Source organism: Centrocercus urophasianus, unplaced genomic scaffold, assembly GCF_019232065.1.
Source record: "Centrocercus urophasianus isolate 14NV4802_14NV808 unplaced genomic scaffold, USGS_Curo_1.0 seq_11, whole genome shotgun sequence".
Lineage (NCBI taxonomy): Eukaryota > Metazoa > Chordata > Aves > Galliformes > Phasianidae > Centrocercus > Centrocercus urophasianus.
In genome coordinates, this window is record NW_024884253.1 from 21,549,740 (window position 1) to 21,563,590 (window position 13,851).

General features: G+C 43.3%; 1 protein-coding gene across 2 annotated transcripts in view; it reads left to right on the forward strand.

The window, feature by feature from the left end:
- CFAP418 (cilia and flagella associated protein 418) overlaps positions 1-1,467 on the forward strand; it is an 8,047-nt gene extending 6,580 nt beyond the window's left edge. The window contains exons 6-7 of one of the 2 annotated variants that reach the window (XM_042808987.1): positions 126-257; positions 697-1,467. In XM_042808987.1, coding sequence (XP_042664921.1) covers positions 126-257; positions 697-703 — 139 coding nt within the window. In that variant the 3' untranslated portion in view covers positions 704-1,467. Of the gene's footprint in view, positions 1-125 lie in introns of both variants that reach the window. The other variant, XM_042808986.1, reaches the window with a different exon arrangement.
- Positions 1,468-13,851: the final 12,384 nt, after the last annotated feature.

The following is a 13,851-nucleotide window of genomic DNA, read 5'->3' on the forward strand; positions in this document are numbered from 1 at the left end:
GAAAAGAAAAGAAAAGAAAAGAAAAGAAAAGAAAAGAAAAGAAAAGAGAAGGGAAGGGAAGGGAAGGGAAGGGAAGGGAAGGGAAGGGAAGGAACAGTTTTAAACTGAATTCATTTGTTTGACAGGAATAACATGCCTGAGCTCAATAAACTGAGAGCAAAGATGATAAAGAAGAAAGGATCGCGAGCGTATGCTTGTCAGTGCAGCTGGAGATCCATCAGTGAATTAACTGACCTCCAGGCAGACCAGCAGCTTCGGTGGGTTTGTGGTAAACATGCAGAATGAAGTCCTCCTGTGTGTGGTACCTGCAGTTTTCTGGCAACAGAGAGAAACCTGAATATTTCTATTTAGAAATAGATCAAAACACTCAGAGTTTTATCCAAAAACTCTTTTTTTCACTTTGTATTGCAAGCAGTATGGGGAGTTGAATTATTAGGAGAAACAATTTGTAGGTTTTGTGGAGACTAAATAATGCTAAGGCTCATATTCAGCAGTGTAAGAGAAAGGAAGAGGAAAAGGACAGATTTAGACACAGATAAAGCACCTTAAGCATGTTCCTCCTATCTAGCACAGAGCCTTTTTTCCCTTGGCTGCAAAATGTTGGACTCGGAGAAAACAGTGGGCTGAGATGCAGCCATGACACACAAGTGTATACATTTCTGCACAGAAATTAATACTGTTTTGTTTTGCTCATAGCTGCTAATGAGCAAGTGGTTGTAGATCTCCTAAAAGTATACTGCAAGATCAACTCTCACCTCCAAGGTTTCAGCGCACCCCCAACACTTTATTTGAGCTGACAGTAGCCAAAATCTGCAGGTGTTGGAAATTTCTTTCCAATTCAGACTGCTTTCTTCAAAGCACTTTCTGCTGACTCAGGACTTTTACCACAGGGAATTTCTTCGACTTCCCTTCAGCCTTCGTTGCAAGAGATGAACAGGTTATTGTACAACTATTAAACATGCAATTTAAAAGATGTTTTGAAGACTGTATGACTTCTGTCGATACTTTCAAGGGAAAAAAAGGCTCAGTCTGTAAGGAGTGAGAAAGCGGTACATCCCCACTGACTTTCACATTTGGATTTTTTTCAGCTTCTGTAGCTTTCACTTCAGCCTCATGTCCAAATGTTATTCAGAAAGTGTAACTGCCCTGTTACACTCCCTTCCCCCAGCAACATCATAACACTACTTCCAGTATTATGTTACTTGGGGAATTGTCTTGATTGTAGCTAGTGTCACTGTAGTTTATGAACTCCTGCTTTTCACAATGTATAAATAACACAGGGATGGATTTGGGTTTCAGGGGAGAAGAAGGAAGGTCAGGATTATCTTGGCAGTCATGTTATTGAAAGGTCCCATAATGGGAAGTCTGTTAGTATTTCTGCTATGCAGTGTGTAATATTCAAATACCTGAAAGGTGCTTACAGAGAGAGCAGAGCTGGTCTCTTCTCACTGGTGGCAGGTGACAAGACGAGGGGAAATGGCCTCAAGTTGTACCAGGGGAGGTTTAGGTTGGATATCAGGAAAAACTTCTTTACAGAAGGGTTGTTAAGCACTGCAATAGGCTCCCCAGGGAGGTGGTTGAGTCACCATCCCTGGGTGTGTTTCGGATCCATTTGGTTGTGGTGCTCAGGAACATGGTTTAGCGGAAGGTTGTTAGTTAGGGTAGTATGGTCAGGTCGTGGTTGGACCCATGATCTTTAAGGTCTTTTCCAACCTGAACTGTTCTATGATTCTATATTCTACATATAAATTCAAAATTACTTTCTTTGTGCAAATTCTAAGTCTACTGATCTATTTCTGTTTTTGTGGCATTTTGCTCATTGCTGTAATTTGTACATGATCGATCTGTTGTTCTTCTGAGCTTTTTTAGAACAATTACATGATCTTTCTTAGAAAAGTCACCTCTTGAGTTTGTAGCCTTTTCTGTACCCTTCTGAAAGAGCAGATTTTGCTTGTGACCAGAGGCATAATGCATTCTGCTTCCTGCTCACCTTCTGCTTCTATGAGCGTTTTTTAAAGCTTTTAGAGGACTTGTAGTGTGCCTGGGAGACCTAGCAGTGCTTACATGCACAGTGCTTTGGTGCTGTAGAGTGCATGTGCATGTTGCAGTGGCACACACAGCCTTGCTAGTAGGCTCAGAGGTGAATTGGCTTTGGAGAGATACTTCAGTCTCCCTTGGCATAGCGGTGTATGCAAACTTTGGGGCCAGGTATTATTTTCAACACAATTGCTGTTTCAGACAGCAGTTTCAACAGTGACAAGTCTAAAACAACAGGTTCAGGAGACACATAAACAGGAGACCAGCTGATTAATACTGGAAGAGGTCAGCTGACCTTTCTCTCCTCAGTGAAGAGATAGTCCTTATGTGGACTGTAAGAGGTGAGTGTTCGTTGGTTTTGTTCACATGGGTCAAAGCTGTTTCCATTCCTGGAGAACACTAGTTAGAACCAGGTAATGGTGAGAGAACAACTCCGTTATAATGCCTAATTTATTAACAAGCAAAGAGAAGAAGAAATTTTGTTCTTCTTGAAGGCAGTTCAAAGAGTGCTGAGTTGTCTTGGCTTGCCTGTTTCAAGGCCATTTGAGACTGATGACCAGGTAGCCCCATGGGATGCTGCTTTGATCAGGGCTTCCAGGTGCCATAATGTAGAAAACACTGTGAGCAGGAAACAAGCCAAATCCTAGCACCTGTCTCAGTTGGTGAGACCAAGTCTCATGTGACTTAAGAAAAGAAGCATGTCTCCTGCACCCTGTTTTAAACAAGTTGTCACCCTCTCTAGAACTACCAAGTGTGGAGCCTTGCTGGAACAAAGTTCAGTGCATCTGTCTTAGTGACTGTTATGACAAGAAGACGACCTGCAGCACCTGAAAAGGGGAGGCTAGGGAGGAATTGAGACATGTAGACTAAAAGTGCAGAAGAAGTAAAAATTGCTGTGAATATTGATTGATACCATTACATCAGCAGCTTTCTTATGTCACCTCAGCCCTCAGTCTTCTATTAACCCAGACAGTTGTAGAAACAGTGTGCTCTCATACGTGATTGTTATCAAATGATCTTGCCACTAACACCATTAAGACCACACTCCAAGCCCTGAAAATGTTAAAAGATAATCTTTATTGGTAAGTGTGTACTGAAACCTGAGCATTCCTCTGAAATCACATTTATTCAAGTATATTTACTTGGTCCTGACCTTGGTCAGATAGATGGGGTATAGATGGCAGCACATTGTCCAAGTGAAGTTACAGACACATGCAGAAATAATGCTTATTGTAGTGTTCTCCATTACAGAATTCAATGTATTTCTAGATCTGAGAATAGTGTGTCATTAAATGTAATTATTTTGTTGGAAAGAGGACTGGTATTAAGCATTTGAGTTCCCTACCTTCAGTGTTAGGTGTTACAAACCTCTTCAAATGAAAAGAATGTAAAAGGATGTAACGTTGGAGCTTCTGTGCTTAAAAGTATTCTAAGATTGCACGAAGGTTCTCAAGATATAGCCCAGAGTTTACATGATATTTCTGTGTCACTTCTCTGAGACAGCTGGGATTACAGGAAGAATTTTGTTTCAGAATGCCATTCAGCTGTTGTCAGACTGAAGTACTGGAGAACAGCTTTGCTGAGTATAAATGTGATCATTATTTTCCTTTAATTTTTGCTTTGGAAGAAATAATACCATTTCTGTTTGGGAAGTAGGCAAGGTGATAACAAGACTTTCATTTGGCTTGGGTGATGTACTTGGAAATTTTCTAGCCTGCAGCATTAGTCCATAGCAGATTCCTCAACAAAACAAGCAATAGGTGTAACAAAATGAGAATCCATGCAAAAGTGCAGTTGGAAATGTAGTTGGTGGTTTAATGTCATAGCAACTTCTTAAAATCTGTGTTCATGCAGTACTTATAAAGAGAAACAAAGTTCTGATGTACATAATATATTTTACTACAGCTTTACTTTATGACTTTTTTATTAAAGATATTGGCCTGCCATAGAGTTTAACATACTAAAGCATAGTAGTGTTACATGCGGCAGGGTCTGCGTTGTGTAAAATTGAATAAAGATTTCTTTTTTTCTGAGCAAGTATTTCAGTTTTTTACTTAAAGCATTCTGTAAATGTGAGGCACCAGAAGTTTCCACTTGTTAGAAGACCGCTCGCTTCTTTCTTTCCTGAGTGTGCAGCTGGCACAAGTGGCACTCACACAGTGCGCTGTTTTGGGAGATGCCAAAGCAAACTCATCCTACCAGGCTTTTTTTTTTCACACTGGGCCCAACCAGTTTTGCCTTTTATACAACAATCTGATCACCACAGACAGCCAACCTATGGGGGATGGAAATAAAGGAGTGCCATGTGCTGCTCATCTGTGAGAGCCACCTACCGTGCCTGGAACTGGGCATACGTGCATTGAGGAATGTCTTTTTAAAATGTAGATGTGTCAGTAAAATGAAGAAGTGGAACAAATCTGAATTGTGTGTCTTGAAAACTGTGACTCTAATACGTTGTTCCTGTCTAAGAGAAGAGTTACAAAAATGATGTTTTCTCTGTTGAAAGGGTCATGAAATTCCACCAATAAAAAAGTGTTGCTAGGTCGTGAGAAAGAGCAAGTAGATGTTGTTTTCTTACCTCAGTGGGGATGAAGCAATTATGTATGAAGTAAAAGAGTTTTATCATTCTCTATCAGACAGCACATGGACAGTACATTAAATTGAAGTGAATTCAAAAAGGCAGATGCATTTACCACATTTCTTGAACGCTTAGCTAGGATAAAAGTTGGAGGCAGTTGCTGTGGGAGGTGGCATATAGCTGAACTTACAGAGCAGGATGCTGGTACCTTCATGTGTCAGTGAAGGCAGGCTATCACTAGTTTCATAGCACTTAAAGGTGGGGTTATGGGTGAAGGAAGCACTCCGTTTGCAGTCTCCTAGATGTTATGACAAAGTACCAGGAAGAACTTGCTCTGCCTACGGGCATTGGAATAAATCTTGTTTCTCCAGCATGAAGAAATTCTGCATGACACAAATTAGAGTAATCGACCTAAATATCTCTTATAATCCATTTCGCACTTGAGTTCCAGGTATTGGTGCCATTGGGGCAACAATTATTTCACATTCTGAATAGGCAGTGTGGATGTGGTAAGAACTCACAGGAAGCACTGTCTCACAAATACCCCCAACTTACCTTACTCATGCTTTGCAGTGTCACAGTGTGTGGTTAGAGGGTAGTTCCTATGCTATACCCTATACCCTAGAGGGTAGTTCCTATGCGTGTTCAATTCACTTTGACAGCTTTAATTCTGCTGTTTTAGACATACTTTAAAAGCGTCTTTGGGAGTAAGATGTGATTACACCATGTCGTCTGTAGAGGGCAGAGCAACACCGCTGAGTGTTGCAGTCCAGGCTTCTGCTTAACTGTACAACCACAGCCTTTTTTTCTAGAGTAATCAAGGTTTACCTATTTTTGTATTTGTCTCCCATTGGTGTAATTATAGACGGGGCAGCCAGATCTGTGGCAACTCCACTTGATTTTTGCATGACTTCATCCAAACTACTCAAGTGGTCCTTGACCTGTACTGAAGCTGATTATCTTTTAGCCCTCAGCTAAAGAATCATAGTAAAAATATGTGTGCATATACATAAACATACACACATACATACATACACACACATGTGTATGTATCTTCTAGCAACATCAGAGGAAGAACTGAGTCTCCTTTGGGATTTACCTTTCACCCTGCCCCAATTAATTTCCTCTGAAAATGCTGTTAAGCAATTCTGGCAAGCAGAGGTTGTGTAATTCAGAATCTCATGATGTCCAGTACAAAGTTGATATAGTTTATATACTCTGGGCCGCCTGGTCTGGTGGTTGGCAACCCTGCTCATGGCAGGGGGGTTGAGACTAGATGATCTTTGAGGTCCTTTTCAAGCTAGGCCGTTCTTTGATTCTATGAAAGCACACTGCCCAAGTTGTGACAAGATGGCAAAACTTACAAAGAAACTGGCATAAGATCAAGGTTCTAGAAATGCCAAAATATTGTTTCTGTCTATGAAGAAAAGCAATATGGAAGATGGGAGCTGCTCCATAGCATGTGACTGCTGGCAGTGAGAATCTTCCAAGGACCTGTATCTTGCAGTACATCAGCCGTTAGCCATGGTTAAGGTTTTGGTGAACAGCAAGATGTAAAATGTTGTATCCACTTGAACTCTCTTCAGTAAATCCTTCAGTCCTTCAGTAAATCAGCAGGTGGAAGTTAAGTACTAAACACAGTCTCTATTAACCTGTGAGGTCGTGCTTCTTTCTGTAGTTTCAAGGCTAACTTCTGCACGCAAAGCAATAACGTGCCTTTAACCAGGAGCACAGATATATCTCACCCATAAAATCAAAAGTTGCTTATTTTGCTGGTGAAGAGTATCATCTGAATTTAGCCTAGTTACACCATAGATGAGTGATCTCAGTAGCTTTTTTTCCTTATTTATTTCCCTTTAATAGGAGAAACAGTTGGCAAGAAGTTTTACTCGGGAACAGAACAGCAAGCAAGGCCAAGTAGTATCCTGCAGAAAACTGATGTAAAAAGGCTTTGTGGATACATTTTTCAGGCGATAAATAAACCTTATCTTTGCTTTGGATTTTGTTTGTTTAGTTCTGAAGTAATGCAGACACACCTAAATAACAGAGATAAAAGCAGCGTGCTGTAGGGGGAAGTTCAGATGTCCTCAAAACATTTATCAAAAGGAAGGACAAAAGGACCACCACAGGAAGTGTCCCCTCTAGGAGATCTTTAGGATGACTGCAATCTCATAGGTCTGGCCCAGAAGACAGGGCTGGATCTGCCTCACATTGCTGCCCCCCAGTCACTTCCACGCTGGGCCCCTGAGCTGCACTGTGAAGTGATGTGCAGAAGAAAGGAGCTGCACCTCCAGAGGGTACCGTTGTGTTTCACAAACATGTCCACAAGGAGAAGTGAGCTGAAGGCAACTCATTTGGGTTGGGGTTTTTCCTCTAATATTTGTGCTATGGGCTTCTTGCAGTACTTTTCAAGCTGTTTCCAGGTGATAGACTTCAGATACATTCATTCAGGTGAAAAGCCTCTAAGCCAGTGGTTTATAACTGTCACTCAAATACAAGAATATCGTTAAAGTTTTTCATGAGCATTTAATGAAACTGAAACGCTTACAGCCTTGGAGCTTACACTGAAGAATTGGGAGAAAGAAGAGATGTTTTCATACTGGACAAACAGACATGATATTTCAGCCTCAGGTACCCTAAATACATCTATTTTAAAATGTGATTGTCTACAGAGGGGGGAAAATGCTAACTAGCTATTGAAAACTGGTGGGATTTATAAGGTGCCTATTGAATTTTTCAGTCTCTAATTGAAGGGGAGCAGTATGGCCTTACTATAAGATAATGCAATGCTTGTGATAGCAAATAGAGTGTATGTTTTTCAGCTAATGCAGAGGAGCATTGGGATAGTCAGCAATCTGTGCTTGGAAGACTGTGTCCTGCCTGCACTGATGTAAACAGCGTTGACAGGAAGGGGGGAAGCAGCTACCCTAGACAGGAAGATTGAATTTAGTATCCAGCTCCTTATCTTGGCAGAGCGGGCTGCTCAGGATGCCGGTAAGGAGTGTACAGATTGCTCCAGCAGACTGCTGCCTGTCCCTTCCTGGGAAGACCTTCATGTCAATGTAATCGGGGTATGATCTCAAGCATGCAGAAGGCTTTAGGAAGAGATTATATCTGGAGGCTGGTTATCCAAAATAATGCTTACTGTAGTATAGTTCAATCTCATTCCGTCCCTGCTACTGACACTTGCAGGAAGAGATTGACTTGCGTGGTGAAGAAGGAGGGTATGCGGCTTTTAACAGGAAAAGCTTTTATCATACTGTTACCATTAATCTTATTGCCTCTAAAGAAATCAGAGACTTTCCTGAATCCTAATGCACAACACAGTATCTAGTTTAATTTTTGGATGAGGGGTTTGGTAAGAGCTGATGCAGACCAGCTCCAGCCCTTCAGAGGTATAAGCAGCATTGCTACAGCATTGTTTTATGTGCTTTGAATCAGGAAGGCACCTGGTTCACAAGTGAAAGATGGATGGCCTCAAAACTCTCTTTACAGTTGCTCAATAATATTTGACATGAGTTTCTTTCTTATTTCTGTGTGTATCTTGGGAAATCCATCTGCCCTGAACCTACAGCAAAGCAAGGCACCATTCAGTCAATGCACTGGTGGATGAAATGAAGAGTTCAACACAAAATCGTAACATCCTCAGCGCTGACTTTTCTATGAATGATGATTTCTGTTCCTCCCTTCTTCCCCCAAGTATGCCCCAAAGTCGTTTCAGATTTTTCTAAAAACTTTATTCAAGCTAAAATTGAGACCTGGAAACACTTCAAGGCAGTTTTTCAGCTGCATCTGCCCACATATGTCTGAAACACCTCTTTTCACATTTTTTTTTCCATGCTAGATATATATTTAGTTCGATTCTGGTGAGGAAGGCTGGAAACAATCAAACTATGAAAAATGAGAGTGGTATAAAAGAGTCTACCAATGCTTGTGAGGAGCAGTGACATATATCTGTCTTGGGGAATCATGAAGAGAACGTTCTGGAACCGAATTACTAAGGCAACTTAAGCCAAGGAGAAACCAGGTCCATCTGCTCAGCACACAGTGGGTTGGGCACATCTCCTGCTGTGCCTGGGATCGCTGCTGACACAGCTGGCAGCAGCCAGCACCCAGTGCCCAGCCAGGTGCTTCACACACAGCTGCTGGGGTAAGCGAAAATCCTTCGTCTCTGTTTTTGCAAAATAGTTCCTTTTCCCCTGCAGTACTTTGGAAATGGCTCCCGAAGCCTGAAGAGCATTAGTTCTTTATAAAGGATGTGTTTGTAAAGCGGATCATTTCCAGATGTCCAATGGTTTTGCAGACCTTGCAATAACAATTCGCTACTGAGTTCTCAGCCAGCTCTGGGCATTTGGTTACCTGGAGTATTTCTAGCGTCCATCACAAGGCAAAGGACACCTTTAAGCAGGGAAAAAGCAAACAGCCTAACAGCACCCGACAGTACCAGCACCTCATCAGGTCCGCCCCAGCACATTCTCACTTCATTGTCCCATACCTGACAGGCCATAAAAGAGCAAAACAGCCACTTTCCTTTTCTGTCTGATGCTGCAAGTTACTCACATTTCCTGTCCTGCTATTTCAAGGACTAAGGTCTCAAAATGGGAGCCCATAGACTTGTCTGAAATGACATATTGTCCTCTTTTCCTACAGCCATATCCAAGTGAACTGTATCAACACTGCCTGAGAGGCATCACCAGAGTTGGGGCACACTATGCTGAGCCCATACAGGTGCCACCAGTTGTGCAGGGGCTCTGGTGGCTGCTGCATGCCATCAGTGGCCAAGGAAAGACAGTGAGGGTTCCTCTGCCTGGAGAAGCACAAGGGATATCCCTCTCTCATGCTACCCAGTGGTTTGGGCTGTATTTTAGCCCAGAGAGGATGGACATGGGAGAAGAGGACAGGAACTCAACACTTTTGACAGTCTTCCCTTAACTTAGCACATTTACACTTAAACCATTTTAACCATTGCTTCCCCTGTGCCCTACCCTGCTGCACTGACCAGTTCTGGCCTGGGAGGTCACACAGCACATCTGAGAGGCTGAGAAGTGGAGCTAATAAAAGTAGATCTGTTGTCAGCAGCCTTGCATTTGCTTTGCAGGTGTATGTGCTGCTGGAAGAAAAACTAGTGCTTGCAGATAGAAAGCAAGATCCGTAAGCAAGGCCATAAGCTGAGCAGCAGCTGACTTCGGCTTTCAAAACCCAGAGGCAAATTCTTACCGAAATGCAAAGTGTGTTTGTAGGGAAATCTTCTCACTCCAACATAGTCTGACTCAGCACTGGTACGTAGATTACAGCTCATTAACACACTCATGTGCAGATATCCTCATTGAGCTCATGCCACTGGGTTACATGCAGGAGTGTGTAAAGGGTTGCATCCCTGCCATGCTCCAGGCAGGATCCCACCAGCTGCCAGCATTGCTTGTACTTCCATGTACAGTGCCTGGGCACAAAGGCAAAGCCAAGGGCTCCAGCAGAGCTTATATTATTGTAAAAGTTTGGGAAATTTCAGACATTTGCATTGCTTGGAGCATCTGAAAAAAAATGAGCCCTGTGTAAAGCATCATATCTTTAAAAACCCCACACATCACAGCCCTAGTGAAGTAAGCACAAAAAGGTAACGCAACTTAGAAGTAGAAAAGCTACAGCCACAGACTTAGAAGTGTAAATAAAATGAGGCCACGGCCCACAGATTTCTACTTCTTATAACCTTGAGAAATTATCTCCACTCGATTTGTAAATTGAATCAATATGACAGTGTTGGGAACGTAGCGGTTTCATGAGCAGCTGATGCTAAAATAAGGTCCACAGGCACCGAAATGTCTCTGCGCTACGCAGTCTGAAGTGTGGTTATGCAACGGGGATAAGCACAGCATTTCTTTGGAGCATTAACCTGAATTAAAGGATGAAACGGTTGTGCAGGGATCAAGCCCCCCCCCGGTCACCACTGAGGGCTCCATCAGTGCTGGTCAGTGCTGCTGCTCAGTAACAGTAAGAAGAGAACAAACATGTGGTAACTCACACAGCTGGGCCCCTGCAAGGGGGTTCTCTTCCCCACAGCGTCCCACTTTATGTCTGGGAAGTGGCACTGCTACCATCAGTGTGCAATCTCTGTGACAAGTGCTGGGTAGGCTCATGCAAAGGACGCTCAGCTGGGTGGTGCCACTTGGCACTAAAGGGAAGAGAAGTCCCTGGGTGTCATCATTAAATGTCTTAGAATTTGAAACTACGGGAGAATGAAAGTCAGAGGCCTTGACCACGAGATGAAGATTTTAAGGCTCTTAAATGTTTGTTCCCTATTTCCTTTCTACAAGTAACCATGGGCATTCCTGGCTCCCTGTGATGCTGACAGTGATGCAGCTCGATGCTTTGGGTGATGTTCATGTTTGTAACTTACTAATGGGATGAACAGGGCTGCAGACACGCACACAAAAGCAGCACTGCTGATGACTTTATGGGGCTTCTGCTCTCAAAGTCAGCTCTCCCTTACAGCAGAACACGTCCCTAGCCAAGTGGTGTTAGCCTCTAATTGCATGCCAACAGTCCTCTTTTGCCACTGATTAAAGGCAAACCGAAGGCAGTTGGCTGATGTATTTCCCTATACTGATTTTGTGTCTGAGCTCTGCAGCATCCTGTAACTAGGCATGGCTGCTGGCTCTAGGACAGCTTCCCAGTAGGACCAGTTTGGTGTTTTGCTGTTACGTCAAACCGGCTGAGGTGGTTTTGTATCATTCCTTTATCTCTGTCCAGGCCTATGAAGCCAGAAATAAGAACAGTCCTCCTGATACTCTCCTAGGGAAACCAGTTTAAAAATCATACCTTAGGAGCTTATCTAACTACGGATTACATCAGTTCAACAGAGCCAATTAAATTCATTTAAGCATTCACAAAACACTGTGTGCGTACTCTCGCTTGCACTTCAAACAGGCTTATTGCATACCTGCTTTTATCATCACTTGCTCAGTGACTTTCGGTGTGTGCTTCCTACACCTGCAGGTAGGTCACAAAAAATGTTTAAGGGATTTGTCACCTCTGAGGAGAACATTGTGTCTCCATTTCTAGTTAGAAAATTTTACATGCCAGACCCACTCTAGGGTGAAATCTAGGGTGGTGACATGCTATGGGAAAGAGGAAGGCTGGGACTTTGTCCCTTTTCATTTTTAACTCAGAGAGCAGTGAAGCACTGACACAAGTTGCCCAGAGCAGCTATGGTACCCCATCCATGGAGCAGTTCAAGGCCAGGTTGGATGGAGCCCTGGGCAGCCTGAGCTGGTGGGGGGCAGCCCTGCCCATGGCAGGGGGTCGGAGCTAGGCAGGCTTTCAGATGCCTTCTAAGCCAAACCACTCTGTGATTCTATGACTTCATGATTTTCTTAAACCACATTTTCAAAATTATAGCAACATTGCACACATAGTTGGCTGCCAGGTTGGCAGAACTATTGCAAACAAAGCTGCTCTCCTTAAAGTGCTTAACATTAGAAACAAATAAAGATACATTACAGTTTGACAAAGCCTTTTTAGGAACACTTTTTGTAGAGGCAGACATGTACAAAAAGAATCGAGTCATTGTCTTTAGTTCCTTGTAAATTCTTAAGTGTTTAACTAACTGCTCAGCAACCATCACTCCTAGATACACCAGTTATTGCTGATATTTAACATAATTGTTAATAATTAACAATTGACATGTTAAATGTTGATAAGGAATATAGGAAATAATAGAAGGAAAAATCTACCAAGGAGGAACTTTAGGAGGGTTGTGTATAGATGCCCTTGTGTATATATGTCCTTTAGCAAACTGTTATTTAGCTAGCACATAGAGACTGGGGCAAGAAGCACAGCTATTTTTGCAGCTGTTTTACATCTATCTAAAGCATAGTGCAAGGGGACCACCTCTCTAATTGCAAACATCAACATGCAGATGTTTCCTCTGGCCAGTGAAAGCAGCTGAACCTCACATGGGCTGGTGCTGTCAGAGCAGGAAGGCGTTAAGGCAGCTGGGAGACTGCTGGCTGACACAGAGCTGATGTTCTCAGAGCTCCATCACTGCCACCCCATGTCACCAACAGGCCTCACTGAGGGAAACGAGGGATGCTGTAGTGACAAGCAGTGACAGGGAGGAGCACAGGACACCATGAGCAGTAGAGAAGTGAGTAGAAGGCTGAAAGTAAGTCATAAAGTGAAGGGCACAGCACAAGATGCCTTTGGCAAGAACAAAATAGGTCTCTCCAGATATGATGCAGAGAGGGATGGGGCTGAAGACATTTGTGCAGAGGAAGCTACACAACCTACACAAGCAAGAGAAAATGTTCATTCTTTTGCTTTCCTTCCTTACTCAAGAAAACTTTTTGCATCTTTCAGGTGTAGCTCCTGAAGTTGCTGATGCACACCATGATAAAACCACAATGCTGGTGGGTGCAGAGGGAATGCATGAAGACTCGAGCTGTTGTTTTCTGGGTGAGGACATGGCCAATAAGAGGCCTTCCTCTGAGCCTGCAAGACAGCAATCTGAGAGCTATGCAGGGGCACATGTGGCATTTCATGTTGCTTATTTTGCCTATGTACTTTATGCAACATGGTACAGCTTAGCATTGGTGTGTTTTGCATGCATCTCAGGGTCTCTGGGAGCTAATATTACTTGGAAAAGGGGATATGCTGCATTTGGAGAGAAGTAAAACTCTCAGAAGTGCCTTTGATCAATAATCAAAGTGAGTATGGTCCAGAGACCTGAAATCCCAAGTTTAATATCATCCCACACGGCTGGCTCAATGGCCAGGCAATGATATTCAAAATGGCAGCAGTCTTCCTACTGAGAGCACAAGACCTTCCCTGAGGCCCAGCAGTGTCCCCTGCCTCCAGCTCCAGCAGGCCTGCATGGTGCCAATTAGTGCTAATTAGTGCTAACTTGTGCTTGCTCTCGCAGCTGTCCCCACCTGCCAGCTTGCAACAGGTTAAAATAAATGAATAATATTTAAATGAAGAGAATGTTTGAGATTCCCAGCCAACTGCCCCAGAGCAGTTATGACCAGCAGGTTACCTGGCAGTGCTCCATCACGCTCCTTGTGATGCCTGTAAACAAATACCTGCGTGCAGCTTTTCTCCCCAGGCAGAAGCCATGAGCAGCTTCAGCAGGCACAGGCACTGGGCAGGAGTGAGGACAAGGTGAACGTGAGGCCAACCTGCTGTGACTAGGCCCAACAGGGCTGGCTGGCTGTGACTCAGCCCCAAGCACCACAAGTAGG